Source organism: Drosophila simulans, chromosome 2L, assembly GCF_016746395.2.
Source record: "Drosophila simulans strain w501 chromosome 2L, Prin_Dsim_3.1, whole genome shotgun sequence".
NCBI lineage: Eukaryota > Metazoa > Arthropoda > Insecta > Diptera > Drosophilidae > Drosophila > Drosophila simulans.
Window position 1 is genome coordinate 809777 of NC_052520.2, and position 27778 is coordinate 837554.

Genomic DNA, 27778 nt, shown 5'->3' on the forward strand with positions numbered 1-27778 from the left:
TACGCGAGTGGCACGCCAGCACTCACACATGCGCACGTCTGACGAAGAAATAACATAATGTTGTTGACACACTGCACACAGCGCACAGCACACACGTAAAGCCAACTAGAAGCGGAAACGGAAGTAGCAACATGGCGACAGATGAGAAGGAGCAAGTAGAGGCAGCCAACTGATTGCTATGGATGGCACAGACGAGGGGGCGGTCGAAACTGGTTAGGAAAATTGAGGTGCACGATCGGAAGCCCAAAATTCAAATACCCTAGTGAAGCATTTTAATTGAATCCGATAAACCGATACCGGAAATGGCTTTTCATCTGGTCCTGGCACAGCAAATTATGTGAATGAAACAGGCAGAAAAAGGAGAGAAATGTGTGTTACCTTTATAAGTGACAAAGTTATTAGCCAAGCTGAAATGCCCCCGAAAAAGTATAAAAGGCAAGACGAAGACTGCGTCTTGGCAGCCAAATGATTAATTTCAACAAGCTGCCACAAACTGTTGATGGAGCAGCCGGCAGAACGGTGCCGGGAAAATCTCAGGGTAAGGGAGTCCTTCGGGAAGGCGCGACAACAACTGTCGTACGTGTCTGCGCTCGAGTTTATCGAGTATGTGAGTATGTGCGAGTTTATCGAGCCAAATGCAAACTTCGGGGACGATGCCAAGAAGCGAGGCAGCGTTGATTTTGCGCTCCAGAACGTAATGAACCACAAAATAACAGAAACTCAAGGATTCGGTTAAGCATTAGCAATTCCGTCAAATCTGGCGAAAAGCTGGAAATATTTGCTGTCCAATCTGCTCGTCCACATTTTGATTGGATGGCACGTCTATGTGGCAGCCAACTTGATTTTACTTTCGATCTGGTCTTGAATAACAGATAATCCACTGCTTAGTGCTTTTGGAATTTAAATGCGCTCAGGTTTCGTGCACTCTTCATTTGATGAGTTCAATTATTTTACCAGGCACTGTAAACTCATTACTCAATTTCCTGTTCTTTACCTTCAAGAAATTTACGTTACTCCTGTCCAAGGCCTTCCACATTCGAGAAACTATTTAAGTATTTCTCCTTCAATCTGTCGCACGCACATAATGATCGGATTACCCTGCTAATGTCAGGATTCGTCGAAGTGGAACGGAATCGGATTTGCATTTCTATTGAAAACCGAAACAGTGCCTTCCGAAAAGAAATGGCCAAAATCAAGTGCTAGCTGCCCAGAAGCGGAGATCAAATAACCGGGCCGAGAGTTCAACTGTCAAAATGTTTCCTGGAAATTTCTCAATTCTCATGGTGGCTGAGTTCCTGGCCCTGGGCTCCCTCTGCCAATCCAACCCGGTCTCAGCCCAGTTTACTGTGTTTGATTTGCGGTTGTGCATCCATTTCAGTGCAAATGAAGCAAACGAGCCGTGCGGTCATTAGATGTCGCCCCGGTCCGAGTCCTGGCCACCGCAATGTTTGTCCTCGGAGCTTCTGGATCGGAAGGATAGGGCAGAATCCATTGGAGAGGCGGACATATAAGCGAGCCCGGAAGTGCAGCACTAAATGTAGCGCGTTTAACCCAACTTAACCACATTAATTTCGCGCAGCTGCTGAAATTTTAATTAGAGCAGGCAGCGCCCACAACAGAGGTGAAAAGCTAAGCCAAACGTGTCCAAATCAGCGTCAAAGTTTCGCTGCGCTCCGCCTCATTTAACTTTTTTGGCAAGACAACTTGACACGCGCTTGCCACAGCCACACATGCAACACATGGCGTATGCGTAATCTGCATTGTTTGCCCGCAGCGGCATCACGCCATATATTCGCCATATATTGCACCTGCAACGCTATGACTTGATAAATATTTTCATTGGCGTCAACATAATCAACAACAACAGAGGCTGTAAAATGGTTGGCGCGGGGTAGAAGTCATCCCTTTGTCTTGCAAACTGCAAAAATAAGTTTTAATTAGACGTCACTGCAGGGAAAGTTTTCCGGCGCTCACGCGGCGTATGCGTAATGCGCCAGCCAGAGATGAGCCGAGCTGACAAAAGGCATTAGCTAAGCCCAATATGCCAGAAATTTTGTGAATAAATGATGAGTTTTCTTTTCAATATTTTTACAATTTCGAAATACCCAATGCAGTTTAAAGACCTGTCTGCATTTCACACCAAAGTTTCATTCCTATCTCTAAGTAAATGATGGCAGTGTCAATAATTCCCGCTCATCGCTGGCTGTAAACTCCGTGTAGTTGGGACAAACTTTAATCAAAACTTGTGTTCCTTCGCAATTACGGGGCAAGAAGTCAGTTAAATTGCACGTGCCCCGAACTTCCCTTTGGCCCCGTCCCCAGTTCCCCTCTAATTAAGCGACGCGAAGCGTTTTAAGCTGGCACACGGGATGGCAGATGCAATGCATCATTAATGCAGGCTCACTCACACACAGCCGGTGCCACGCCCACTGCCTCCGCTCACATACATGCTCGCACACTGAAAAATTGCTCAAATATGAAGAGATATTGCAACATTCAAACGAATGTGTTTTTCAATAAAACTACGCCTTATGACTGGATGTTAAGAAAATTTGTGTATCTTAAGTAACAAACTACATTTTAACATAATTCTAACTTCCCAGTTCACCTGTTTTTTTAACAGTGCAATCACAAAATGTCTGGCGAAATGTGCGTGCCATCAACGTCGCGAATAGACTAGGAACGGGAACGGGGAAAAGCGGAAGTGGGGAAAGGTTTCCTGGAGTGGGAAAATGGGGAAAAATATGACGGCTAATAGCTCCTTTTATGCTCCACTTGAATTCCCCTTTTCGGCGGTTCCGCTTTTCGGTGGTTAAGTGTTTCGCCACGTAGGCGGCATAAAATTTTTCGGCCGTGATTATTACACGAAGGGTCGAGAGGAGGAAGTGAAGGCCGTCGTAATTTCATTAAAATTTTATTAGCTCGATGTATGAGGCGCAGTTTGGCTGCTGCGAGTGTGTGAGAGTCTCAGGTTTTGATTTGGCCAAATGAAATTATCACCTATGCGAGCTATGAACATAAAACCAGCAACAACGGACATGCGAAGAAGGCTTTCACTTTTAAGTATGCCGCATTCGACGAGCGGCACAAGGGGACAAGTGCTGATGGCTGTTGGAAGACCCCAAATGCCTCCAAAGTTGCAGCTTTTCAGTCGGGGGAGTGCGAGTCATTCAATTTCACCCCTGACTCGCAGCATTTCCCTTTTTGCTCTGGCCGAGTGCCTTTTAATTTCCATTTTGCTATTAATTTCAACCTCAAAGGTTACGAAGGTGGCAGCGGAGAATGGAAGGTGGAAGGTGGAAGGTCGAGGAGTGGGGCATATCACTGCCGCACAACAAAGCCGCAAAGCCCTGCCTTGGCTTTGGTTAATCTGAGCACTCGCACATACGCACACATCCAGATAGATCCGGCCACTAATACTTGCAGAGAGAGAAAAACACCAGACCTTTTCGGATCAAAATATTCTATAAACAATGTTATATAATGTAGATGCATCAGGTCTGCCACCCGACTGCCATTAAAATAATAGATGGACTTACTAACTGGTAAAAGCATTTCCTTGCTAATAATGATTTATGCGTTTTCTAGCCCGAGTCTTTGACGGTAGTTTGCAATTATTTATTTATAAATTAATGGCCTTATCATTGAAAAATCACAATTAGTCTGATGTGTTTTTAGACTCTCGACTATTACAAATTATGCGTTCGGCCAGGTTTTATTTCGTGTGTGCAGCGCCTTTATGTTTTCTTGATTGAGTTTCACCTTTTGCATATGAAATTCAATTTAATCAGTTTGCCAGCTCACGATGGGCCTGGCATCCTGGCAGACACACACACAAACACACACACAGACACACACACAGCCGCACAATGAAGCCAATAATAATGAAGTCCTTTTGTTGTTCGACATTTTCAACGAGAGCAGCAAGGGCAAATTTGCTTTGGGTACGCAACAATTTTCATGACGGAGCCGAGGCCAACCTCAATAATGTTTTCACTTGGAAATCAATAAATACAAATAACATATATTTGCGAAGCGCTGGGGCAGGGGATGTATATGTGTGTCTATATACACCCCGATGCGGACGAAACCAGGGCCAGCTCTTGACGGCCATAAACTGGCAAATTGTATGCAAATAAAAACAGAAACGAAACGCAGTGCCGCAAGACAGGCCAAGCAAGTAGCACGCGATGCCATCCAGAGCATCCAGAGCACCCAGGCCACCCACCCACTAAAGTGAAAAGTGGAAAACCAACAAACAGCTGAAGCGATAGAAATGCTGACGCTGCAGCCGCTGAATCAGAATCTGAATCTGAATCTTCAGAAGCCCCATAAAACAACGAGGCGATGGAAGAGTGAGTTCGACGGGTGGGGAGGGATGGCTGTTAGGAGGGGGAGATCTGACCGAGGAAATACAAGGCAAAACTTGCTCGACGACAACTTTTTATTAACTCTTTGGCTTGCTGGCTCCTTGCCGCTCCTCTCGACTCCCTCCTGACCGCCTGGGCTTCCCGTTGTCCTGCGGCGCCAATTGGCAAAAACCCAAGGCGCAGACACAAAAAGGACTTAAGGAGCGGGGACAACAACTTGTTGTCGGTCGTTTCTCGAGCCAGATGCAAATCCATGGCCCACAGAGATGGCTCCCAAAAAAGGGTAAGCCAACTAAATGATGAACCCTTGGCGGCCCACAATCAAGTGGACTGTGTGTATTCTCTTGCATACCAAATGTTTAACGTGGTTAGAGTAATTAAAGACATTTACATTTATCATTGCGAAATATTTTTAAATCTGAGTAAACTATTTCCGGAGCTTGTCATCTCAGAGTTTTAATTAGAATCTCTTTGTTTTTCATGTTTGCATTTATTTTATGTTGCAGCGTCTAAGCTGTATAAAGTGACATGAATCGCAATTTCTTATAACATTGCTTTTAAAAACCTATTAAACATATTTTGTTCTCATAAATGTATTACTATCAGTGTAAGCGGAAACACAAACACAGGCTGCCAAAATCATTTATCTTTATGTTATTCAATGTCCACGATATTGAAACCCTTCTTCTTCCAGAGAAATTTCTTTTCATAAAAATTTCCCTATTCTCATAAGAGACTCTTGATAGTATCAAAATTACTTCGAACTTTGTAAATTCGGTTAAACGTGAAATCTGTATACTTTCGTACTATTTACAAGCTAAATACCATTACCATATATCGCAGCATAAAAATATATTTTCCCATATAGCGTAGTTTTCAGGGCATCGCATCTTCGAGGGCGAAGAAAAGTTTTCGGCTTATTGTTTTCTTCATTTCGCCGCTTGTTGACATCGCCCCTTGGACAAGGACAATAAGGACCAAGTGCGGAGCTGCGGTAACTGGGCCCAAACAATTGTATTGATTTAGGCCAAGTCCGGCCATCTGACATATGTTACACATGCCGCAAAGGCGGTCATGTCTTGCTGGTCCTGGGGAAATTGTATTTGGCCCAGCTAAGAGGCTTCGAGCTCGGCTTTAATATGGCGAGCTGGACGGGGAACTGTGCAGTCTGTCTGCCCGAGTTTAATCGCATTTAGCTCATTTGGCGGCAAATTGAATTTGCCAACGTCACGGCCCTCAACAAAACCCCTGAATAGGCCACGCCGAAAATGAGAAATTCAATTAAAATCAAATTTTTTTTGAACAGCAGTCGCCCAGAGACGTCTTTAAACGGATTTTCAGTTACAATTTCGGCGCTTTAACTCCGCAAAAACACACACAAAATCGAATCCAGGATAAATAGGCAGGAATAATTGAGCGGCTGCTGGTGCCGCCGAGGCATCATTCCATCATTTCCCAATCCCAGGCGCCATCGCAGCCCCAGCCACACCCACTCACGCCCCTTCTGGGAAAAAACACGGGATAATCGCCTCAGTTTCCATTGCGGCCCACAAAATTTTTATGAGTGGCAACATTTTTTGCGCTTGGCTTCAGTTTCGCACAGGCCAGTGCTCGTGATTAGCTTTGGTCATGGATGGGCTCGTCATGGTTGAGGGAGAGGGAAGAGGGATCCCCGGTAGATGGAGCAGAAGCAAAGGCTTTGGCCCAGTGACTAGCGCGATAATTAGGACTCAAAATCCTAGTCCCGAAGATGATTTATGACGCCAGCGCTGCTGGAGTTCATTGCTGGCTAATTTATTACATTCTCGCCGTGAGGGATCAACTGTTTTCCCCCCACTTCACCGCTCACGTACTCCCAAAGTCAATATTTTCTTGATGTGTAACTAAAATATAATTGAGTGGCTACTGAACTCGGCTCCATGTTGTCTTCAAAGCTTACCGGAATGGATTCAAAAAATAGAGCTATCCAACAAAATGTTCTTTACTTGCTTTATTACCAAGATTTATAATTTAAACTCGTAAATATCTTTGTTTTATGGTCAAGCACTAACTGCCAGGTAAAGAAATCAAAACCGCTGAGCTCAAATAGTAAATAAATGGAAACTAAAGTAGTAAATCAAAAACAGAACCAGAAATTTAAACCCAGAAGCTAAAGCAGCTGCTTCTAAGCAAAGACGATAAATGAATGAGTCAATGCAAAACATTTGTACTTTTTCAAGAGCAAGTTGTACTTTGGTTTTTCCCATTTACCCCAGACGTTTCTTTGATATGATTTCTGTGACGTAACTCGGCAGCAGCTGTTTTTGAGGGGACTTCTGTGGGAAAATATGAAGTCTTACAGAATATAAAGGGGCTTAGGCTGTTGGAAAAGGCATCACAACCTGAATTTCCACCAAGCAAAGCCAAACTGCCAGAGAGAAAATGCGTTCCTACATTCTGATTGCCCTCTTCGCCCTGATTGCCCTGGCAGCTGCTCAAGGCGGACCACAAGGTGGACAGCAGGGTGGCCAAGGAGGACCTCAAAATGGTCAGCAAGGAGGACCCCAGGGAGCCCTACAGGGAGGACCCCAGAAAGGACAACAGGGTGGTCAGCAGCAGGGAGGTCCTGGCGGTCCATGGGGTCTGCCTCCGAATGGAACCGAACTCTCCAACAGTACCACCACTTCGACCACTGAGGCTAGCACCACTGAATCCAGCAGCACAGAGGTTTCCTCTTCGTAACTTAAAGATTGATCCCAATGGAAGCCAACAGGCTTGCTCAGTTCCTTATCCTTGCCTTTATCAATACAAGTTCTTGAAATAAATTGATATCAGTACTCTAATGCGTTGTGGCTAAATTCTGTTATAATCCGCTTTTAAGCTTCGTGGAGTCATTAAAGCTAATGCCTGCAAATCATTTAATTAAGCCCCTGCTCATCTGACAAAAATGCTGGGTATTATTCTGAAGCAGCAATTGACGCTAAAAAGTATGCAACACTTTTGTGCTGCTGCTAAAAACCACTTTAAAGCAAATCCCAGGAATGCAACCTCCTTCCCCCGAGCAGCCCGCAAATTGCCACTGAAAGAGTTCCGCCTCCCCGCACCGAAATCCGCGACAAACAGCAGTTGCAAACGGCAGTGGGAAAAGTGGGAAAAGGGGAAAACGCATATGCGGTGGCTCATGAAATGCAGTACAAAGTCGTCTTCCTCATCCACTCGCTGCTCAGCGAAGCGGCCACTTTTAGTGCACTGGAGTGTTTGGTCGCAGAGCGGGGTGGCTTTTTAGGGGGCGGAGCAGGCTGTTCGGTGGTCGGTGGGTGGAAGGCCATCAGTCGTGGACCGGCGAAGTGATCAATTGATTTGCATTTCCCACTCCGGGCAGAGCGGACACCAGAGTGCAGTGCAAAGGCGCTTTAAGCCAGCTCCGCCATTGACTGGACTCTGCGGCAGGGCTTAAGCCCACTGAGATCCATAAGCGATTAACCCAATATAGCCGGAAAGTTTCCAAAGGAACATGAACATCAAATATATAGTATATAGTATCCACTGGAAAAGAAATATCTTTTGCAGCATACATCCTTATATCAGTTATTGCAAGAGGTCAGTGACAACCTTTCTAAAGCAATACAATTTTGCAAATTAAAAGGTTCCTATTAGACCAGATTTAATAACAAATTCTGGCAACTGATTTTGCACACCAATGATCAACATAGCATTATTAAATTGACTTCCCCTAGATCCAGTGATCTGTCGTAGTGGCCACCGGTGGGTTAAGCCAGCTGCCAACTGCCAACTGCCACATGCGACTGGAGCAAGTGGGGCAAACTGGGCAACTGAGGCAACTGAGGCGAGTGGAGCAGGCAAAACAGCTCGCTGGGGAACTGTAAATCACGTCGAGCGCAGAGCGCAAATTGGTTAGTGAAACACATGAACCATTCATCAGGAGGAAAAACGCGGGGAGGAGCGGAGGACCCGCACACTCACACACATGAGCTGGCAGCCGACTAAATTCGCGCTTTTGAAAAATGAAAGCAACTGCAAAAGTACAGGAACACACGCAGATTTGCGAAAGTAGCAAATGTAATCTGCAGGGGGCTAAAGAACGCGTGGATTCGGAGCGGAAGATGCAGGGAAATCATATTATCCTCAGGTGGAATTAGTTGCCCCTACCCGGAGGAACACAGAGAGAAAATCACATGCAACCAAGTGATGTCTCGATTGGTAGGAATATGTTTGTCCCTGAAATCGAGTGCTTGTCTTAGAATGGGAAATCTCCTCACCAATAATCCCTATACCTTCGAATCCCAGATTATTTTCTGTGTGCACTAGCCACACAGCAGGCAGGAAGTTCTATCCAACTTTGCTCAACTTGAGTCAAGTCACCGCTTTCTTCACTGAGCTCCTGCTTGCCTTCATACCACCGTCTAGGAGCACAAATTGAAAGGAAAACACATCCTGGCTTCCTGAAAAGGCTGCAGCAGCGCAGCAGCAACAACAAAAGCGGAAAAATCAGGATGAGCAGCAGCGGCGCTGAAATGCAGCAAATGAAATTTTCCAAGGCCGAAGCGATCGAAGCGAAATTGAAAAAATAATCATAAATATTGCATGCAGCTTGGTTGGGCTCTCCGCCATCTATTTTTTAGCTTTTAGCCGCTTTCATTTTGCTGCTCTTTTCCCCCTTTTTTTGCCGATTAAGCGGCGTAAAGTAAAAAAATGTGCAGGCGGCCCGGTTAAGTATACGCCGCGTGGGCTCTGCAAAATTGAGCCCGAAATGCGCACAAATGCCGCTTCATGTCATTCCAGGCTCAGATCCGGATGGAAATGAGTCGGCTTGGCGATGGCTTTCCGTTCGGAGAGTGAGGATGCCATATTTACACGGCACTCCACTTCTATGGCGATGCCGCCGCGGGCAAGGAATATTCTAAAGCGCTTCGTGTGAAAATAATTTCACGGCGGAAAACAAGGTTACGGGGCGAAAGGCAGGTCTCACGACTTTCGGGTTATCTAGTAATTTGAATAAGTATAATCCGCTTGATATTGCATTTTGAGCCCATTTCTATTAGCTGTTAAAATCGATTAAATAGCAGTATGTTACAATATTATTTAGTAATTTAAAATCAAATTGACTCTTTGACGTAGTTGTAGTTGATGTTTACATTTTAAGACCAAAGCGTTTGACAATTACAAAATAACAATTGAAAATTTCAGAAACAGAGAACACAAAAAAAAATATATGTAACTGCTAGGTGACGCACTTTGGGTAAATTAGTCACTGGTAAACAGTAAACATTTTCCCCAAGCATTCAACTCTCTTTGTGTCTGGTTTTCGGTTTTACCAAAATACCGCAGACGTTTGTTTGATTTCTGTGACGGCGCCCCAGCAGCAGCTGTTTTTCAAGAAATACGTTTGGGCCTAATGGAAAATTTAGACCATATAAAGGGGCTTTGGCTGTGGGAAGAGTCATTACAACTCGAGTTTTCACCCAGCAAAGCCAAACCAACAGAGAGAAAATGCGTTCCTACATTCTGATTGCCCTCTTCGCCCTGATTGCACTGGCGGCTGCTCAAGGCGGACCACAAGGTGGACAGCAGGGTGGCCAGGGAGGACCTCAAAACGGTCAGCAAGGAGGCCAGCAGGGAGGACCCCAGAAAAGACCCCAGGGAGGACAACAGGGAGGTCAGCAGCAGGGAGGTCCTAGCGGTCCATGGGGTCTGCCTCCGAATGGAACCGAACTCTCCAACAGTACCACCACCACTTCGAGCACTGAGGCTAGCACCACTGAATCCAGTTCCACTGACGTTTCCTCATCATAGGAAGCTAATCAAAAACTCTAGTATTAATCGATCCTGTATATAGCTATAAAATACTTAACCAAAATGTCCTATTAAACATATAAGCTTTAAAAGTGAAAATTCCCAAGTAGCTGTCTAAGCAATATGCCCTGCTAGTCCCAGGGTATGTGAATACATTTAGTGGACTAAAAGGTGTTACAAGCCCCAAACGCCGAACAAGGAGAACCGCTTAAAGCGCACGGGGTTGTTTTAGCATTTAACGGAAAAAGTTTTGCCATTCAGTTTGGCACCACCCACGCTTTCCCACCCACCCACTGAGCTCGACTCTTTAACATGGTGAAATTTAAAAGTTAAATGCGCAAAGTCAATAAAAGCCGGCCATGGCGACGGCGATGGCGATGGCGATACTAACAAATGGAAGCAAGAACGCGGCAGTTGGGAAATCCTTTAATGCCATAGCATTTGCATGGCAATATAGACTTTGGCGCAGTGGAGCTGGGAATGGAGGGGTGATCCATCGAGGACAATAGCTCGCCTCTTTGTCTTTTGTGCGGCACTTGCGACTGTTTGCCCAGAGATAAAAACTCGGTTTGGGGCTTGGGCAACTAATAGAATGCACTTGCAGTAGTCAGGACGCCCAGGATTCTCAGGATTCCGGGGCAAGGTCCTTCGGAGTGGTTTGCGTTTTGTCTTTGCCGGCTGAGTGGCTGCGTTTGCTTTGCTAATTGATGCACTAGGCGCCTGTGTGTTTTTCAATTACCAGGCACCAAAAAAGGACCTGCGACTCAGCGAGGCAAATCCGAGCAGATGGATTCCTTCCCACGGATCGGATAGACAGCTGATTAAACCATCAATTCCCGAGAACAAAAGCGTGACCGGAATAATGGCACAATTTGTTCGATCCAACACCCACGCCACGCCCCATTTTCCCCCACTTTTCGTCCTGTTTAACTGCACTTGGTTGGGCGGAAAACAAAAATCAATTGCGCAAAATATGCAAAGCGTTTTTAATTAAAATTTGAAGATCTTGGTCGGACTAAGCTCGGCAAATTATAGAAAGCGAACGCATTGGGCCGTGGATTATGGCCAGAGGCCAAAAATGGGCGAAAGTCGGGCCAGGGAACGGGAAGCATTCCACAGTTGTTCAGATTTTTTAATTGCAATTGCAGCGCTCATTAAAGCGATAAATTTTCAATGCAAATGAAATTTGCATTTTAATTTCCCCAGCCAAGTGGGAGAGTGCAGGGTCGTGGCATGGGGAAGGGGTAAAAAGGGGGCCCGCAATAAAACGAAATTAGTTTCCATTTACGCACATTGAATTATCACTTTCCCTTCTGTATCACAGAATTAACAAGGGGGGAAGGGGTGGGAGGGATGGGGTAGAGATTGCAGCCTGTGCTCGGTGTGGCTGGAGCAAACATTGGCCACTTGCTTTTAGCACTAATTAGTCAATTTATGTCCAATTTGCTAATTTGTGGATGCTTCGCTCTAAAACTGTGAGTGTAACCCGGCAACGGTTCTCGGACATCGACATATGTATCCTGCTGGTCCGTCCGGGCACACAGTGCGTATGATTAATGTTTAATTGCATTAGCCTGAGTGCCATCCTCGCCTACACGGCTCGCAAATGTGATTAAACTGAAAGTGGTTAAGCTGGATTGCTTTGATTCATTTAAATTCAACTTGAAACGAGGCCAGTTTTCAAATATATAATATTCTTTATTATACAAATTGCACTAAGGAGCCAACTATTGTGTGAATGGGTACACTTTAACTCTATTTTCACAGCTCGAATTTATTCAAGTGAACTTTCGAGTGCGCATTTCAGACCTTGCAATTTTCCCCGACCACTGCAAATTAAATTAACATTTATTTATTGGTCCTGCATTTGAAGGACCCATGCAAACTCATAAATCGCATCCGCTGCTGGTCCAACTGATGAATTAGCCGCAAGCCCAACGGAATCGAATCAGAAGGCGACAACTCCATTAGCTATAAAAACCACCCGAACCACGTTCTGTGGTGATAAATAGTCGACTGGACAAACAAAAACACAAACACAAACGCAGACAAGAGCGACGACGGCAGTATTGAAATCGAATCAAGAGCAGCTGGTCTGTGACGCAGGGGAAAAACAGATATTCATTCATCTATCCATCTAGCGTTTGGAACAGCTCAAGACTCTTTGTCCGGCTCCGGTTTTACCAAATTACACCTGACGTTTATTTGATCGCCGACGACGTCACCGAAAACCATCTGGCAACGAAGTCGGTGGAACTGGCGAGGTGAGAGTATAAAAGGCTTGTGGAACTGGCGAATAGCTATCAAACTCCAGTTCCACTGACAGATATAAACACCAAGCAAGATGCGTTCCTTCATCATCATCGTCCTCTTCGCACTGATTGCCGTGGCTGCCGCTCAAGGTGGTCGACGAGGTGGCCGTGGAGGTCCTCGAGGTGGACCCCAGGGTGGACCCCAAGGTGGACCCCAAGGTGGACCACAGGGTGGACCCCAGGGTGGACCTCAAGGCGGACCTCAAGGTGGACCCCAGGGTGGTCCTCAGGGCGGACCCCAGGGTGGACCGCAGGGAGGTCCTCAGGGTGGTCCAGGTGGACCCGGTGGCCCCGGCGGACCGTGGGGACTGCCTCCAAATGCCACTCTTCCCAGCAACAGCACTACCACCACCACCACCACTACAACTACCACCGAATCCAGCACCAGCACCACCACGGAAGCCAGCACCGAGTCATCCTCTGCTTAGGGCGCAGGACTCCAGCCAATCTAAAATCCATTTTTGGCTTGTTCTCCTCCGCGCTTCCCTCGATATTAATAAAAGTCTTTTCTGCAAAAAGTAAATCTTTCTCACATTTTCTCAGCACCATTTCGCACAAGATACTTGCATTACGTCTACGGAGAGAAATCGGTTGATTCAAGGGGAAAAAAGCAATATAGTGCGATCAAATTGTTTTGTGTAGTACACACTTTTTGCTGTAACAACACATAAATATTGTATTTTTAGGATCGAACATTTTACTAGAGTAATAAGGCATTCAGATAAAGTGGGATTTCGGCACAGTGCAGCCCCGTGATAGATGGCAGACCAAGACGATGGTGGAAGAGCAGCGGGAAGGAAATCGAAATGTAACTTGTTCGCCAAGGCCGCCTGGTGGCTGACAGCCGGCGGCCATGAGAGATTCGCTCGGTTACAGTGACACTTGGAATAGGCACGTCCTTCGAAAGGGACGCGGCAGCAACAAGAGCCCACAAATCCTGGGATGCGCTGCATCAGTTCTTTAAGCCGCATCCTGGTGGATGAAGCTAAGCCAGCGCTTTTTAAATGGGCCATGCAGTCGCCCCTCTCAAGTTGTGTGCAATTATGTGACACGGCGCACACACTTCGTGGGCATAAAAAACCAGCTAAACACTTTATTTATGCACTCCCGCTTGTCGTTTGTCTTGAAAGTTTTCGCATTAAAAGAGCTGAGTTTGCCAAACTGTGTGCAATGAAAATGAGTTTCGCTGCCAAAACAGGGAAAACTCTGGCCAAAAAGCAGGGTCGAACTCGCAACAGTTGGCTGCGAGTCCCCCAAAAGCTGTGAAACTCTTTAAATATGGCTCGCAAATTCCAAACATTCTCCGGGGAAGATTTGTAGCTCGCTTTTGGCTTATCCCGGTGGAGTTGCACGAGGGGATTGGCAGTCCAGAACGGCTGTCATTGCCATGGATTTCCTGTCCACTCTCGCCTCTCGGCTTTAAGCGCCTTAAGAGCCATTAATGCCGGGCCTTTTGGTATCTGAGGCAGAAATAGATCAAAAGTCAGACCCACACACACGACGGACCACCAGATGAACTGGGACAGGGTCAAGGACAAAGGGAAAGATGGCGATGGAGCTGGCAGTCCGTCCCGTTGGTGGCACATTTTTATTGGTCATTAGTGCGAGCCTCTATCGGCATTCGTAAGCATTTACACATCGTTAAACTTTCATTTCCGGCAAATTAAGCGCATTTTATGTACCTTCTCCGTTCGGTCGCCCTCAGCAGGCCGCCGCCCACCCTCCTCCTGCTCCTCATCCTGCCCTGCTGTTTGGGGTCACCCGTTGGTCGGTGTCAGCAGAATGACCACAACAAGCGGACACTGAGAGAAAGTCAGAGTGAATATACAAAATGAACACAGCTTTTGATTAACACTATATAATCTTGCTAAAATGGGAAGATTTAAAACTATGTTCGCGATGTATTCCCTACCATTTTTTCTGAGTGCAGGAAAGCTGCCCGACTAGGCTCGTGCTCATGTCCCGGACTTAAGCATATTTAATGGTGGGCAAGCAAATGGGCAGCGCCCGGGGCGTGTCCCTTTCATTGTTTGTCTTTCAATCGAAAGTCAATAGCAAGGCTGCGTGGAGGAGTATAAAAGGTCCGTCATTGGGAAGCCGTACGACTTTCCTTGATCGCACGATGTCGTTTTGGGCAGTGAGTCGTGGCCTAACGCCGCCTTCGAAGGTAGTGCCCATGCTGAATCCCAACCAGCGCCAGTTTCTGGAGGACGAGGTGCGCTACCGGGAGAAACTTAAACTGATGGCTCGTGGTGATGCCATGGAGGAGGTGTACGTGCGCAAGCAGGAGACTGTCGACGATCCGCTGGAACTGGACAAGCATGATTCTTTCTACCAGACCACCAAGAGCCTCCTGGTGCTTTTCCAGATAATGGGCGTGATGCCCATTCACCGCAATCCGCCCGAGAAGAACCTGCCCAGAACGGGCTACTCCTGGGGCTCCAAGCAGGTCATGTGGGCCATCTTCATCTACAGCTGCCAGACGACCATTGTGGTTCTGGTGCTGCGCGAGCGCGTGAAAAAGTTCGTCACCAGCCCGGACAAGCGCTTCGATGAGGCCATCTACAACGTAATCTTCATCAGTCTGCTCTTCACCAACTTTCTGCTCCCGGTGGCCAGCTGGCGGCACGGTCCCCAGGTGGCCATCTTCAAGAACATGTGGACCAACTACCAGTATAAATTCTTCAAAACTACCGGCTCGCCGATCGTCTTTCCGAATCTCTACCCACTCACCTGGTCGCTGTGCGTCTTCTCCTGGCTCCTGAGCATCGCCATCAACCTGTCGCAGTACTTCCTGCAGCCGGACTTCCGGCTGTGGTACACATTCGCCTACTACCCCATCATCGCCATGCTCAACTGCTTCTGCAGTTTGTGGTGAGTACGTGTATTCTATGGGAAAACCAAGTGAAAAAGCCCCAAGTAGACAATACTTCATTTCTGAAATCCGAAAGGTACATCAACTGCAATGCATTCGGAACTGCAAGTCGCGCTCTTTCCGACGCTCTGCAGGTAAAATTAACATATAATCAGTGCTCAATTGAAAAATTACTAAACTGAAACAAACAGACAACCATCCGGGGCGAGAAGCCCGCCCAAAAACTCACCGAGTACCGCCATCTGTGGGTGGACTTGAGTCACATGATGCAGCAGCTGGGACGAGCCTACTCCAACATGTACGGCATGTACTGCCTGGTCATCTTCTTCACAACGATCATCGCCACTTACGGCAGCATCAGCGAAATCATCGACCACGGGGCAACCTACAAGGAGGTGCGTTCGTTTGGCACGCAGGGGAAAGACTCTTTTTGATTAGGACATTTCCAGGTGGGTCTGTTCGTCATCGTGTTCTACTGCATGGGTCTGCTGTACATCATCTGCAACGAGGCGCACTACGCCTCCCGAAAGGTCGGACTTGACTTCCAGACGAAGCTGCTCAATATCAACCTGACCGCCGTGGACGCTGCCACCCAGAAGGAGGTGGAGATGCTGCTTGTGGCCATAAACAAGAACCCGCCCATCATGAATCTGGACGGGTATGCAAACATCAACCGCGAGTTGATCACGACCAACATCTCGTTCATGGCCACCTACCTCGTGGTCCTGCTGCAGTTTAAGATCACGGAGCAGAGACGCATTGGTCAGCAGCAGACCTAGTTATCCAATCAATGTTTCCTATAACATGATTCTCGCCAAGCTGGGCCAAAAATAAAATGCTTTTGGTTTCAATGTATATCGAGTTTAATAAGGTTTATTCCTAAATCTTGACTCAAATTTGTCCCACCACCAAACTTTATACAGTTTTGAGTAGCTACTGACCCAAACTAACAACTCAAAACACTTTTTGAATGATATAAAAAAAAAAAAAATTTTCCAAATTTTGAAATTTTGGAAAGGGGTTACATCATGATTTTTTGCGAAAAATTGAAAAAAATTACCATTTCTAAGTTGGAATGCAGTTCGATTGGAAATTTTATTACGAATTCAACGAGACATATCACTTTTTACTCCGATCATTTTTTGCAATGTTATGCGTAAAATAAAGACTTTTCTATGACAAAAACTTGGGGTTGGCAAAAGGACCATATTTTGATTGCAATCCTTTCTCGAAACTTGGCTTTAAATAGTCGCACAACCAAAATTCTTACTGTTTTGAATAGCTATTGACCCAAACTAACATCTCAAAACACTTTTTGAATGATATCAAAAAAAAATTTTTTTGCCAAATTTTGAAATTTTGGAAAGGGGTTACATCATGATTTTTTGCGAAAAATTGTAAAAAAATACCATTTCTAAGTTGGAATGCAGTTCGATTGGAAATTTTATTACGAATTCAACGAGACATATCACTTTTCGCTCCGATCATTTTATGAAATGTTATGCGAAAAATAATGATTTTTCTATGACAAAAACTTGGGGTTGGCAAAAGGACCATATTTTGATTGCAATCCTTTCTCGAAACTTGGCTTTAAATAGTCGCACAACCAAAATTCTTACTGTTTTGAATAGCTATTGACCCAAACTAACAACTCAAAACACTTTTTGAATGATATAAAAAAAAAAAAAATTTTCCAAATTTTGAAATTTTGGAAAGGGGTTACATCATGATTTTTTGCGAAAAATTGAAAAAAATTACCATTTCTAAGTTGGAATGCAGTTCGATTGGAAATTTTATTACGAATTCAACGAGACATATCACTTTTTACTCCGATCATTTTTTCGAATGTTATGCGAAAAATAATCACTTTTCTATGACAAAAACCTAGGATTGGCAAAAATTGGCGAAACTTGACTTAAAATTGTCCCACGATCAAACTGCTTACAACTACAAACAATTTTTAAATGACTTTAAAAGTCTAACAATATTACCCAAATATATTCAAACGGCGTTATTTTTATTTGCATTCTCAATAACATTTTTATTTTACCCTAAAACTAAGAAACCGCGATAATTATATATACATTGTAAGCTTAAGCACTACAAATTTCATAAATGCTTCGTCCTTCCCGTCTGACTTAGAAGTTTTATAAAAAAAAAATTTCGTTCCTTCAAAATTTTGGTTGCAGCTCGCATTGAGTCCACCGATGGGATATGTGCCATCGCATCAAGCAGGACTACAGTGGCAACAGCTACCTGGGCCTCCACTTGGGCACCCAACTCTTCCGCGCCCTGATCCTCGACTCCAAATTGAACGTTACCTATGTGGCACAGATCCGCTATGACGTTGATCTCCCAGAGTTCAAGACAACGAATGGAATACTATCAGATGGCGGCCCCGGCGAGTTCCTGGCCAATCCAGTGATGTGGGTAAAGGCACTGGACATGCTGATGGACTGTTTAGTGAAACAGGGAGCGGATATGCACTCGGTGGTCTCTATTGCCGGAGCGGCTCAGCAGCACGGTTGCGTCTTCTGGTCGGAGTTGGGCCTGAGGCGTCTGTGCAATTTGAACGTCAACCTGCGGCTCCACGAGCAGATCACGGAGAGCGCCTTCGAGTTGACCAGGACGCCCACTTGGCGGGATAGCTCGACGGACGTGCAGGTCCGTGAAATGGAGCACACCGTCGGGGGTCCCGCTGAACTGTCGAAAATAACGGGCTCCAGAGCGTACACGAGATTCACGGGTCCCCAAATACGGAAAGTGTATACCCAGTGCCCGGAGCAGTACGAGAGAACTTCCAGGATTTCGCTGATCAGCAGCTTTTTGGCCTCTCTCCTTATCGGTGGCATTGCCTCCATAGACTACAGCGATGGCTCGGGGATGAATCTTTTCGACATCCGGAAAAAGAAGTGGTCTCCGGCGTGCCTGAACGCCTGTGCTCCTGACCTTGCCAGGCGTTTGATGAAGCCTATTCCCTCGTCCCGGCTGCAAGGACGCATCGGGGACTACTACGTGAAACGCTGGAACTTCAGGCCGGACTGCATGGTGGTGGCTTCCACCGGGAGCAAATCCTCGGAACTGGCAGGGCTTCTGGTAGAGAATGACTTCCTCATGCTCAGTCTGGATACCAGTGATGTGGTGGTGATGCCTCTAAAGAAAGCTCCGCGGCTGGAGGACGGCCACGTGATGTGCCATCCGACAAGAAGGGACGAGTACATGGGCCTCCTATGCTTCCAAAACGGAGGATTGACGCGAAAAGCCATCTGTGAGGATGTCGCCGGCGGCAGTTGGAGGCGCTTCTACGAAATGCTAGACGCCACGCCCTCGGGCAACAGTGGCAATGTGGCTGTGCACTTCCGGGACCGGGAGATTATACCCACTGCGAAGGGCACTCTACGCTGGGATGCGCACATAAACCCGATGGCCGCGGAGTGCATTCGAGGCCGACACCGCTTCTCCACACCGGAGATTGAGGTTCGAGCTCTAATCGAGGGTCAGATCATGCACCACTGGTCGATTGCCCACGAGATGGGCTTCCACCACACACCGGACACAAAGATCATCGTGGTGGGCGAGGACTCCAGGTGCCAAAGTGTCCTGCAGATCGTGGCGGACATATTCAATGCTCCTGTTTACCAGCGAACCGGTGTCGAGGTCAGCCTTTTGGGATGCGCCTTTCGTGCCAGGTACGCCTTTTACGAACACCGGGAGTCCGCCTGCAACTGCCAATCCTGCATGATGCCCACGGGCCGTAAGACGAGACTCAGCTTCGACGAGTTTTTCAGGGACGTGCCTTCCGGCTTGAAACTGGCTGCGGAGCCAACACCTGGCTGCGATAAGATCTACAAGCCCCTGATCGAACGATGCTCCCAAATCTGCCAGCTGCTGGCTTCCAAATCCAGTGTGTACTTTTTCCACCCAAATGTATAAACTTCAATAAGATAGTATCCATGTTCCTTTCTTTCTATGTTTCTAGGAAAATCAGTAAAGTAACCTATATTTAACTAAAGAGTGATCAATTACTAAGTCAAGGAGGTGTCGGAATAGCCCTAGAAATCCGCATCCCAGCCGGAGAGCTCGTCCGGTGGCTCGTTCAAATCGCACGGAAAGCGGTCGAAGTAGCGCACATCCGTGGGATGGGCGATGGGTCTCACGAAGGGCGGAATCAGCAGCTGGCTGGCCAAGCCGTCCCAGTCGAATCCCAGGAACCACCTAAGGTTTAAACACATCATCAATAGCTATCTTTCTATCATATTTGATATCGTTTCACTCACTTATGTTTCTTTATGTCCTGGATGCCACCAGTCTGGTAGCCGAGGCGCTCCGATGGTACATCGCGGCATAGCCTCTTGATGAGCTGCACGGCCCAGCGGGAGATGTGCTTCGGAAAGGCTATCATGTCAATGCCCTTCAGGATGAGGTTGTACGTCTGCATGGGATCTGGAGCACTGAACGGTGGCCTTCAAGCGAAATATAACAATTATTGGGGGAGTTTAAAAAATCAAGGGGTGGTGTCAGTTACGTACGTTCCGTTGAGCAGTTCATGAATGAGAATGCCCAAAGCCCAGTAGTCTACGGCTCGATCGTGACCCTTGTTCAGGATGATCTCGGGTGCCACGTACTCAGGGGTGCCGCAGAAGGTCCACGTCTTAGAGCTGGTTCCGATCTGCTTGGCGAAGCCGAAGTCCACGATTTTGACATAGCCGCGCTCATCCAGCATCAGGTTCTCCGGCTTAAGGTCTCTATAGATGATTCCGCGGGCATGCAGGTACTCAAACGCCTGCAGGACACACCCGATGATGAACTGCGCCGCGTTGTCCTCGAAGGATCCGCGATCCCGGAGCATCGTCCATATCTCCCCACCCATGCAGGCCTCGAGCAGCATATACACGTACTTCTCGTCACGGAAGGTGCGGTACAAACGGCAGATGAAGGGCGACCTCGAACTGAGCATGATGTGGCGTTCGCTGAAGATGTGCTCCTCCTGTTTGGTGTCCACAATGTGTCGCTTCTTGAGACACTTCAGGGCAAAAATATCCACGCGATCTTGATGGTGGGCCTTGACCAGCTCCACCCGACCAAAGCCTCCGATGCCAAGAGTGCTGACCACCTCGAGGTCCGTGAGCTTGAGATCGGGGAACTCCTGCTGCAGCTGCTCCTTCGGCTCATCCCGGCAGCTTTCCCGCGCCTGCTTCATCGCTAGCATCCTGCTCTCATCGCCGTAGTCCTTCTCCTTCAGCTCGCAGAGATCCCCAATCAGCCGCTTGAAGGAATCCCTGTCCAGGGTCAAGCACTCAACTCCTGGTGACAGTGCGATGATGTTGGCCGTTCGCTTATCCTCGTTGATCAGCGCCTGCTCTCCGAAATAGTCTCCCCTGGACAGCGTTCGCAACTCCGTTTCCTCCGTGGAGGTGGGAGTTAGTTTTTGGGTCACGCGGACATTGCCCTGTGAGATCAAGAAGAAACTGTCCCCGGCGGTTCCTTGTCGGATGATGTAGGTGCCAGCGGCGTAGAACTCCAGCTCCAGAACGTCTGCTATCTTGGCCAGCAGTTCCTCACTAAGGTTCATCAGCAGGGGCACGGATTTTAGGAAGTTCACGCTGTTTTCGATTCGCTGGAGGCCCGTGCACATCATAATCTGCTGAAAGACACGTCTGTCCAGCACCCATACCCTCGCAGCCTCACTTAGGACTCGAATGGAGGCCGTCCTGGTGCAGTTGTAGAGGATAGCCAGCTCCCCAAACGCCTTTCCCGCCCCCATCTTGTCCAGAACCTTGCCCTGCTGCATCACCGCAAACTCGCCGGCGGCGGAGACGTACAGATGTGCGCCCACCTCACCCTCGCGGATCACAAACTCGCCGGCTGCTATGCTCTTGGAGTACATTGAATCCACCAGTTCCCGCACCTGCGATGCGTCTATGTTCTTTAGGAAGTCATTGTCCATGATGGCGTCTTTGATTTGCTGCTTATCACTGGAAGGATCAGGGTTGTGAGTTGCAAAGGGCTTGAAAATGAAAGCTCATAAGAAGACGTACCTGAAATCCTTGTCGTATTTTGGAATCGGTATGCTGTAGGATTGCTGCATGGACTGCACACAGCTCTCGGCGGATACACCTTGTTTCTTGATGGCAGCGGGCATCGCCTTGGGTCGCACTTCATCCGCAGATGTCGATCCAGATGAGGAGGCGGAAGATGTTGATGGTAAGGGGGCCAGCGGTCCCAGAGAAAGCGCCTCCAGGGCGAACTCCGGACTGGTGGGCATCACCATGCCGCAGGAGCTGCACAAATGTGGATTCTGGTTCCTACTTTCCTGCTCGCCGCATTGCTCTGGCAAGGAGTAGAGCTTCTTCTTGGCCTTTTCATTTCGGGTGACGTTCAGGTTGTTGGTGGTCTGCTGGAGCACACTCTGAAAAACGACGGAGATGGGGGTCAGAGGTTGGAGCAACAATTGTGATGCGTCGGTCAATCAATCCCCCGGCAATTGGCGGACAATCAATCGATGGAGGCGCGTGATTCCCTCGACACCCGAGCCCAACTCAATTAGGTGACCCACTGCGGATGGCATTCACGTGCTTTCCCGATGACGAATTTCGGGATGCCAAACACAGCGAGAACTAACATATTATCTTTGAATTATTTTCAATGGGGCTATTTTTTGTTGAGCAATTTTACTTGTATATATATACATATACTTATATATATAAATTTATTAGTTGTTTATTTAAGATTTAAGGCTTTGAACCATTTTTTTGCCAGTGCCTGCCAATTGGGTGCGTTCTTCGACTCTCTTATCACAATCCGTAAATAGAATGCTAAATTTTCCCCTAGGCGGTGTGACCCAAAAACGGCATAGATAAAGCCGTAGCCAAAAGGCAAATCCAAATCCGTGGCGCCTCCTCAGAAATGGGAGCTAGTCATGGAGTTTCAGTTTCGGTTCCATTTCCAGCTCAGAGGGTAAACATGATAAGCCGAATGTCAGGGCGAGGTGTTACCACCCACCACCCCGCTCCAGTCCCCAATCGCCAACCACCTTTTGCTTGTTTTCCAAATTATTTGCATAGAAATTAGCATTTCAAAAACACTCTTCGCGGGCCCAGCTCGTATTTCCTTTTTTCTCGCTCGCCGCTTTTTTATGTCGGCTTCGGTTCCCAACCGATTCTTCTGATTCTGTTTTTTTCGAGATGCGCGTGCTGCCTCGGTCGGAACTATATTATCTATGTATCTTTGTATCTCTGTTTGCCCACAAAGTAATCTGGAGACCTGAGATCTGGGGAAGCAGAGCCGCGGGCGCCGGATCAACTGCTCGAGCTGGAGGTGATTCGGCAATTAGCGACGCACACTCGTGAGGCACTTGAATAAGGTGCCAAAGAGCTTTACATCCCGGTGGAAATGCAGACTGGGAAAGATTCACTATCCAGATACTTGATTGATAAAGCATTTCCATTTCATTGCCTAAGTCATATTCTTAAATGATCTTCCCTAAGAAAGGGCATTTCTTGAAGACTTAGTAAGCCCATTCCAATTTGTATGCCTTCCCACAACCATGAGAACATAGAATTATCTTATATTAGCAATTTCTCAGTCTCAGCTCTCCGACTTTACAGCCCCAATTAGTGAGATAATGGAAATTAAATGATTTTCGGCTTCCAGATTATTTGAGAAGTGGCTACCAAGTATCTGGCAGTCGCAAGTCTCGAATTTTCACTCCGCTCTTTGGGCTATAAAATTGTGCACGACGATGAGATCTCGCCAAGAAGTGCTAATCACTTGGCTCAATAAATCTGCCTTACAGTTTAAATACATATGTGTGGACGGGGGCTCAAGTACAAATTATAAGGCGGGGATGGGGCATTAGATAGATACGAGTATCTAGCAGATACGCCGGCAAGGGCATGGGTTAGCCCCCGTTTTCGCCGCCTCCACTCCTCCGCCGCTGCGGTTCAGTGGGGTAGGCATGGGAATGGTCTTGGGGAATGGGGATTGGGTAGGGAGTAGGGGGTCTATGGGGTGTATCTGATATCTGGGCAGAGTCTGCTGCTGTTGCCCAGATAACGATGTGATAGAGATAGAGGAGGGGTCTGTCTGTCGGCGTGTGTATTTGCAGATACTTTGTATCTCTGCGATACACAAAGCGAATTCGAATTTAGTCCGAAAAATAGTGCGGTCTGTGTGGCTCCTTCTTATCTGCCAGGGGCAGCAAACAAAAAACGAGCAAACAAAGCGATGCCATAGACAGCGATGGATGGATGGCTTTTCCCGACATACTCTCTCTCACCTGGGCGACCCCACCCCCTCACCTTCAGCTTGTGGATTTCGCGGTGCAGCTTGACCAGCTCGCTCTCCCGACTCCGCACCATTTCCCTCAGAGCCTGCACGTCCTTGGTCAGATTGCTGACGATCGCCTCCCGCTCCCGATCAGTCAACTTTCCAGCGGCCATTCTGCCAGTCTGCTGCGTTGTCCTTCTCCGTTGTCCGGGTCAAAGGTGACTTGGTTGCCCAATCTTCTGCGTCGATATCTACGATGTTCGGTCCTCAACTAGGGTTAGTCCATTCAGGCGGAGATGCTCCTCCGCTGCGGTTCGCTAGCGGTTTGCTTGCGCGCGCGATTCGTTGGCGACTGCCATCAGGCGACGATCGACACGGCGTATACGTGATTTATCAGAGAGAGAGAAAACAAGAGAAGAGGGCCGTTAAACAAAAGAGCGCCTTTAGGAGCGTTCTCCGCTTATCAGCAGAGTCAACCAGAGCTGAAGAGTGCAACAAATGGGCAATTTTCATTAATTCGTACTAACAATAATTTTATAAGCTCAGTTACACAATTAATATATCAAATACAACCTTCGGGCTTCATATCTCTGTGAATTAAGAATGGGCTCTTTAACAGTTAAAGTGTAATATTAGGCAAAATAATTCTCAAATATTTAACATTGCAAGCCCTTGATAGCCCTTTAAGGAAATTTAATTTGGCTCTTCTGCTGCCCGAAAACAAAACCCAGCCACAAAAGCCAGGCGTAATTTGATGATGACAGCCAACGCGACATCCACAGGAGGACATCCACCAGGGGCCTCCGGTGATGGGTCAAGAGGGGTCAGAAAGGGTTAGAAGGGAGGGACTCAGATGGCCGTTTTAGAGGGGTCACGAGATGGCAGGGCAAGGGCAAATGGAAGCGAGACCTACGGCGTCACAGAGCGTATAAATGAAAACGAAAATGCGAAATGGCAGACGGGAAATATGAAAACGAAAGCCAAAATTCTAAAAATAAGGAAGAGGAATATAGTTACCATAAGGTGGCCAACACTCAAGGGAACGATCCGCGTTTTGGACACCCAACCGCAGACTACTTCTAGTTATTTTAAGAAATATATTAAGCTTCTTTTCAACATTTTTTATAAATTTAAAATGGCTTCCTTATTATTTTCTTCAGAGAGACATAACCCGTGGCTTTAAAGCTATCTGTATATTAGCCCCTAAAAGCCAGAGGGAAGATGTGTATATGTCCTTGATAAAGTGAATTGCACAATTTATTGGTGTAATCTTACTCTTGATTGCTTACTTTAAGTACCAAACTGGATATTTAAATTTATGTGCACTCGTTGCTGTCTTATTTGTCATTGCAAAAGTTCGAAATGGGGGAGCAGCGTCTTAAAGTAAATGAGGAATGCTGAACGCAAGAGTTCCAGCCAGAGGAGGAGTTTTGCCGTAGTTTTTTACTTGATGACTGGCGTCGAGCATAAACAATGTGAAATAAAATTGCTTTAGAGCCATAATATAATTATAGTGGTCCACTGCAGAACACGGCTTTAAAGCGAAAAGCTGCGGATATTTTCGGGACTCTTTCCGTGTCTGCCAAATGCAAGCGAAAAATAAAACGCAAACGAGCGAGAATTTCGCTGGTGGCATCGCTGGCTTCACTGGCTTCGGTGGCTTCCGTTGGCGGTGGCCCACATTTAATGGAGACTCGCATTCCGCCGCAGACAGTGATATATCTGGATGTGCAAAAACTGGGGGAAAATCCAACGTGGAGAGCGATGTGCGGGCGACGTGACAACCGGCGGGCAGGACGCCACCCGCCTCCAAAGCAACGAAAACGAGACGCCGAGCAGAAGGATTAGCTGAGCTACAAAGGAAACGGCAGCGGGGCTCACACGGCGTATGCGCAATGATGCAGCAAATGACCTATTAAAGCATTGCCGCCAGTGGAGCCAAGATAAATTACCTGAGAGGTGAGCAGGCGGAGCACGACTCTGGATGAGCCGGTGAACTGCTCAAAACTTTGACATGCTGCGGTAATTATGTGCAGGGGCAGAGGCTTCCCCTAGCATTGACCCCCACCATGAGCACAGGAGCCACAGGGCCATCCAGGGGCCCAGGGAGCAGAGGCCATAGAACACAGAAAACTGGGGCCAGCAACTTAGCGCCAATCCTGCAGAGCCAGCTAATTAATGGACGCTAATTTCTGATGGCACAGGAAGGGAAAGGAAATGAAAGTGGGAGGGGATGAGCTGGGGATTCCCCACGATGACGAGGCGGGCTTATCATAAAAGTTTGTCGCGCATTAAAAACAGAAACTGAGCACGAAAACAACAGTTTCAAAACACAGATTAAAAGCCAAATAAATTAACTATTCTCAGTGATTTTTATTACAAGCTCAAAACGCTTTTAGCACAACCGATTAAATTCACAGTGAGACATCTAATGGCCATATTAATAATACCTAGAGATGCAGCTATGGATGTGAACTATGCACACCTCTTGCAATTTGTAGTCACATTACAATTCGCAGGACGTTGTAAACCAGGGATTATCCGATTGGGCAAAGGGAAGGGTGGTGGCAATCTGGGGGCTTGTGAATTTGCAGCCTGCCAATATTTGCATAATAGATATCGCATGTCACACATTTCACTGCGGTGATTACGGCTGCCGAGGGCCACCACTCGCATGGGTTTTGCATTCCTCCGGCAGTCTGTCTGCCTGTCAAAAAGAAAATCCGGAACTGGAGGGAAAACAATGGAGAGCAGGGGCAAGACAAAGCCAAAAGCCAAAACAAATGCGGTTGGCGCGCATAAAAGGCGGAGGACAAATCAAGTGGCAATCTGCGGTTATGAGCGGGTTCACCATAAACATTTCTACGAAACCCCTCATATGCATGCAGATCGTATGTAAATGGGAGCTTAGGCTGGCTTTTCCCGGGAAAACCATCAACGTGTTCACGCAGGAGCGGGAAAAGCGGGACATACTCGTAGGAGGTGACAATAGGAGTGTCAAGAGATAAACAATGGCCCAGTTTCTGCATTATTTTATACCATTTGTCCGACGAATCCAACGTAATCCGTAACCCGAGTGCCCTCCGTTTCCGGCCCGCGGCCCGTGATTTGCTGTGGGGACACACGTCCCCGGGAAGTGGCTCCCCAGGGAACGGTGCCATATCTTATTGCCTTATCAACACTACATAACATTTCGTTCGTGCAGTTATTCAATTAAAATCGGCTGCCGAGGAGAGAGGCCAAAGTGTACGCCGGGGATTAATTCGAGGCACTCCGGACCAGGTGGATCCTTGTAACGGCTCCCCAATCCTTCGGCTGACCCCTCAATCCCCACCAGCGGCCATTATCACTGGCTTCGACCAAGGCCCTGACCCGGCAACTCCACCTTCCAATTCAGCCCATTCATCGTGGCCTTTTGTTGTTCTCCGCTCGTATTCGCATTCGTATCTCAGTTATTGCCTTGCAATACCCTGTAATCCGAGGAGAGTGAAGTGTTTCCGACTGAAAAAGGTGCGTAAACAACTTTGATGCTTATTCAGGTCCAGGTCGAAGGGTCCAGTTCGCCATCCAAATGTATCGTATTCTTTATAAAATAATTACTAGGTACCATGCCCGTCGATATCCCAGGCTGGGGTCCCCTTTTTTAGGTCTCTGTCCGTTTTTTGTCCGCTTCATCCCCGTCCAGATAAATGTAACATGTTTGTTTCGGCACAAAAAACCACTGGAATAATAAACCATCAGCAGACAATGCATCATGTGCTGGTCAGCTAATTTGGAGATTTCCTTGGAGTGCACATATCGAATTATTCTGGGGATTACATACCTGTCACACATCGAAAGGCAAAGAGTTGGAAAATTAATGGAAAGTTCTATTACTGGAGCCGAGGACAGCAGAAACTTTTTCACTTTGACCAGTTTTTCGGTCGCATAATAAAAAGCTCTCCGAGGAAATGTTTTTTAGGATGCAATCTTGCCCAAGCACTTCTGCCTCCTCCACTTCGCCACCCGCATGCTCGTCCACTTGCCTTTATGCATAGTTGGCGTGCTTCCTTGGCCTTTTCTCCATGTCCGAAAGGAAAAGGCGAAATTTGTTGCAGATAAATTTAGATTTTCCGAATGAGTTTCGCTGGCGGAAACGGAGCACTGAAAAGAGTGAGTAA

At 47.2% G+C, this 27778-nt stretch overlaps 6 protein-coding genes across 6 annotated transcripts; 5 read left to right on the forward strand and 1 right to left on the reverse strand.

Moving 5' to 3' along the window:
- Positions 1-6728: 6728 nt before the first annotated feature.
- Positions 6729-7192, forward strand: LOC6730491 (heterogeneous nuclear ribonucleoprotein A1). Its single transcript, XM_002077636.4, has one exon. The coding sequence runs from the start codon at positions 6792-6794 to the stop codon at positions 7089-7091; it is 300 nt and encodes a 99-aa protein (XP_002077672.1). The 5' UTR covers positions 6729-6791; the 3' UTR covers positions 7092-7192.
- A 2604-nt stretch (positions 7193-9796) lies between these two features.
- LOC27209359 (heterogeneous nuclear ribonucleoprotein A1) lies at positions 9797-10262 on the forward strand. Its single transcript, XM_016184794.3, has one exon. The coding sequence runs from the start codon at positions 9861-9863 to the stop codon at positions 10161-10163; it is 303 nt and encodes a 100-aa protein (XP_016022945.1). The 5' UTR covers positions 9797-9860; the 3' UTR covers positions 10164-10262.
- A 2183-nt stretch (positions 10263-12445) lies between these two features.
- LOC27208294 (tenecin-3) lies at positions 12446-12998 on the forward strand. Its single transcript, XM_016183881.2, has one exon. The coding sequence runs from the start codon at positions 12508-12510 to the stop codon at positions 12901-12903; it is 396 nt and encodes a 131-aa protein (XP_016022946.1). The 5' UTR covers positions 12446-12507; the 3' UTR covers positions 12904-12998.
- A 653-nt stretch (positions 12999-13651) lies between these two features.
- LOC6730492 (gustatory and odorant receptor 21a) lies at positions 13652-16205 on the forward strand. The gene is made up of 4 exons (XM_002077637.4): positions 13652-15349; positions 15427-15484; positions 15542-15745; positions 15800-16205. The coding sequence occupies exons 1-4, from the start codon at positions 14457-14459 to the stop codon at positions 16127-16129; spliced, it is 1485 nt and encodes a 494-aa protein (XP_002077673.2). The 5' UTR covers positions 13652-14456; the 3' UTR covers positions 16130-16205.
- A 1173-nt stretch (positions 16206-17378) lies between these two features.
- Positions 17379-19362, forward strand: LOC6730493 (xylulose kinase). Its single transcript, XM_002077638.4, has one exon. The coding sequence runs from the start codon at positions 17565-17567 to the stop codon at positions 19281-19283; it is 1719 nt and encodes a 572-aa protein (XP_002077674.1). The 5' UTR covers positions 17379-17564; the 3' UTR covers positions 19284-19362.
- LOC6730494 (cGMP-dependent protein kinase, isozyme 1) lies at positions 19296-24007 on the reverse strand. Its single transcript, XM_002077639.4, has 5 exons — positions 23651-24007; positions 21389-21759; positions 19880-21325; positions 19628-19813; positions 19296-19565 (listed from the first exon to the last, which is right to left on the reverse strand). The coding sequence occupies exons 1-5, from the start codon at positions 23789-23791 to the stop codon at positions 19403-19405; spliced, it is 2307 nt and encodes a 768-aa protein (XP_002077675.2). The 5' UTR covers positions 23792-24007; the 3' UTR covers positions 19296-19402.
- Positions 24008-27778: the final 3771 nt, after the last annotated feature.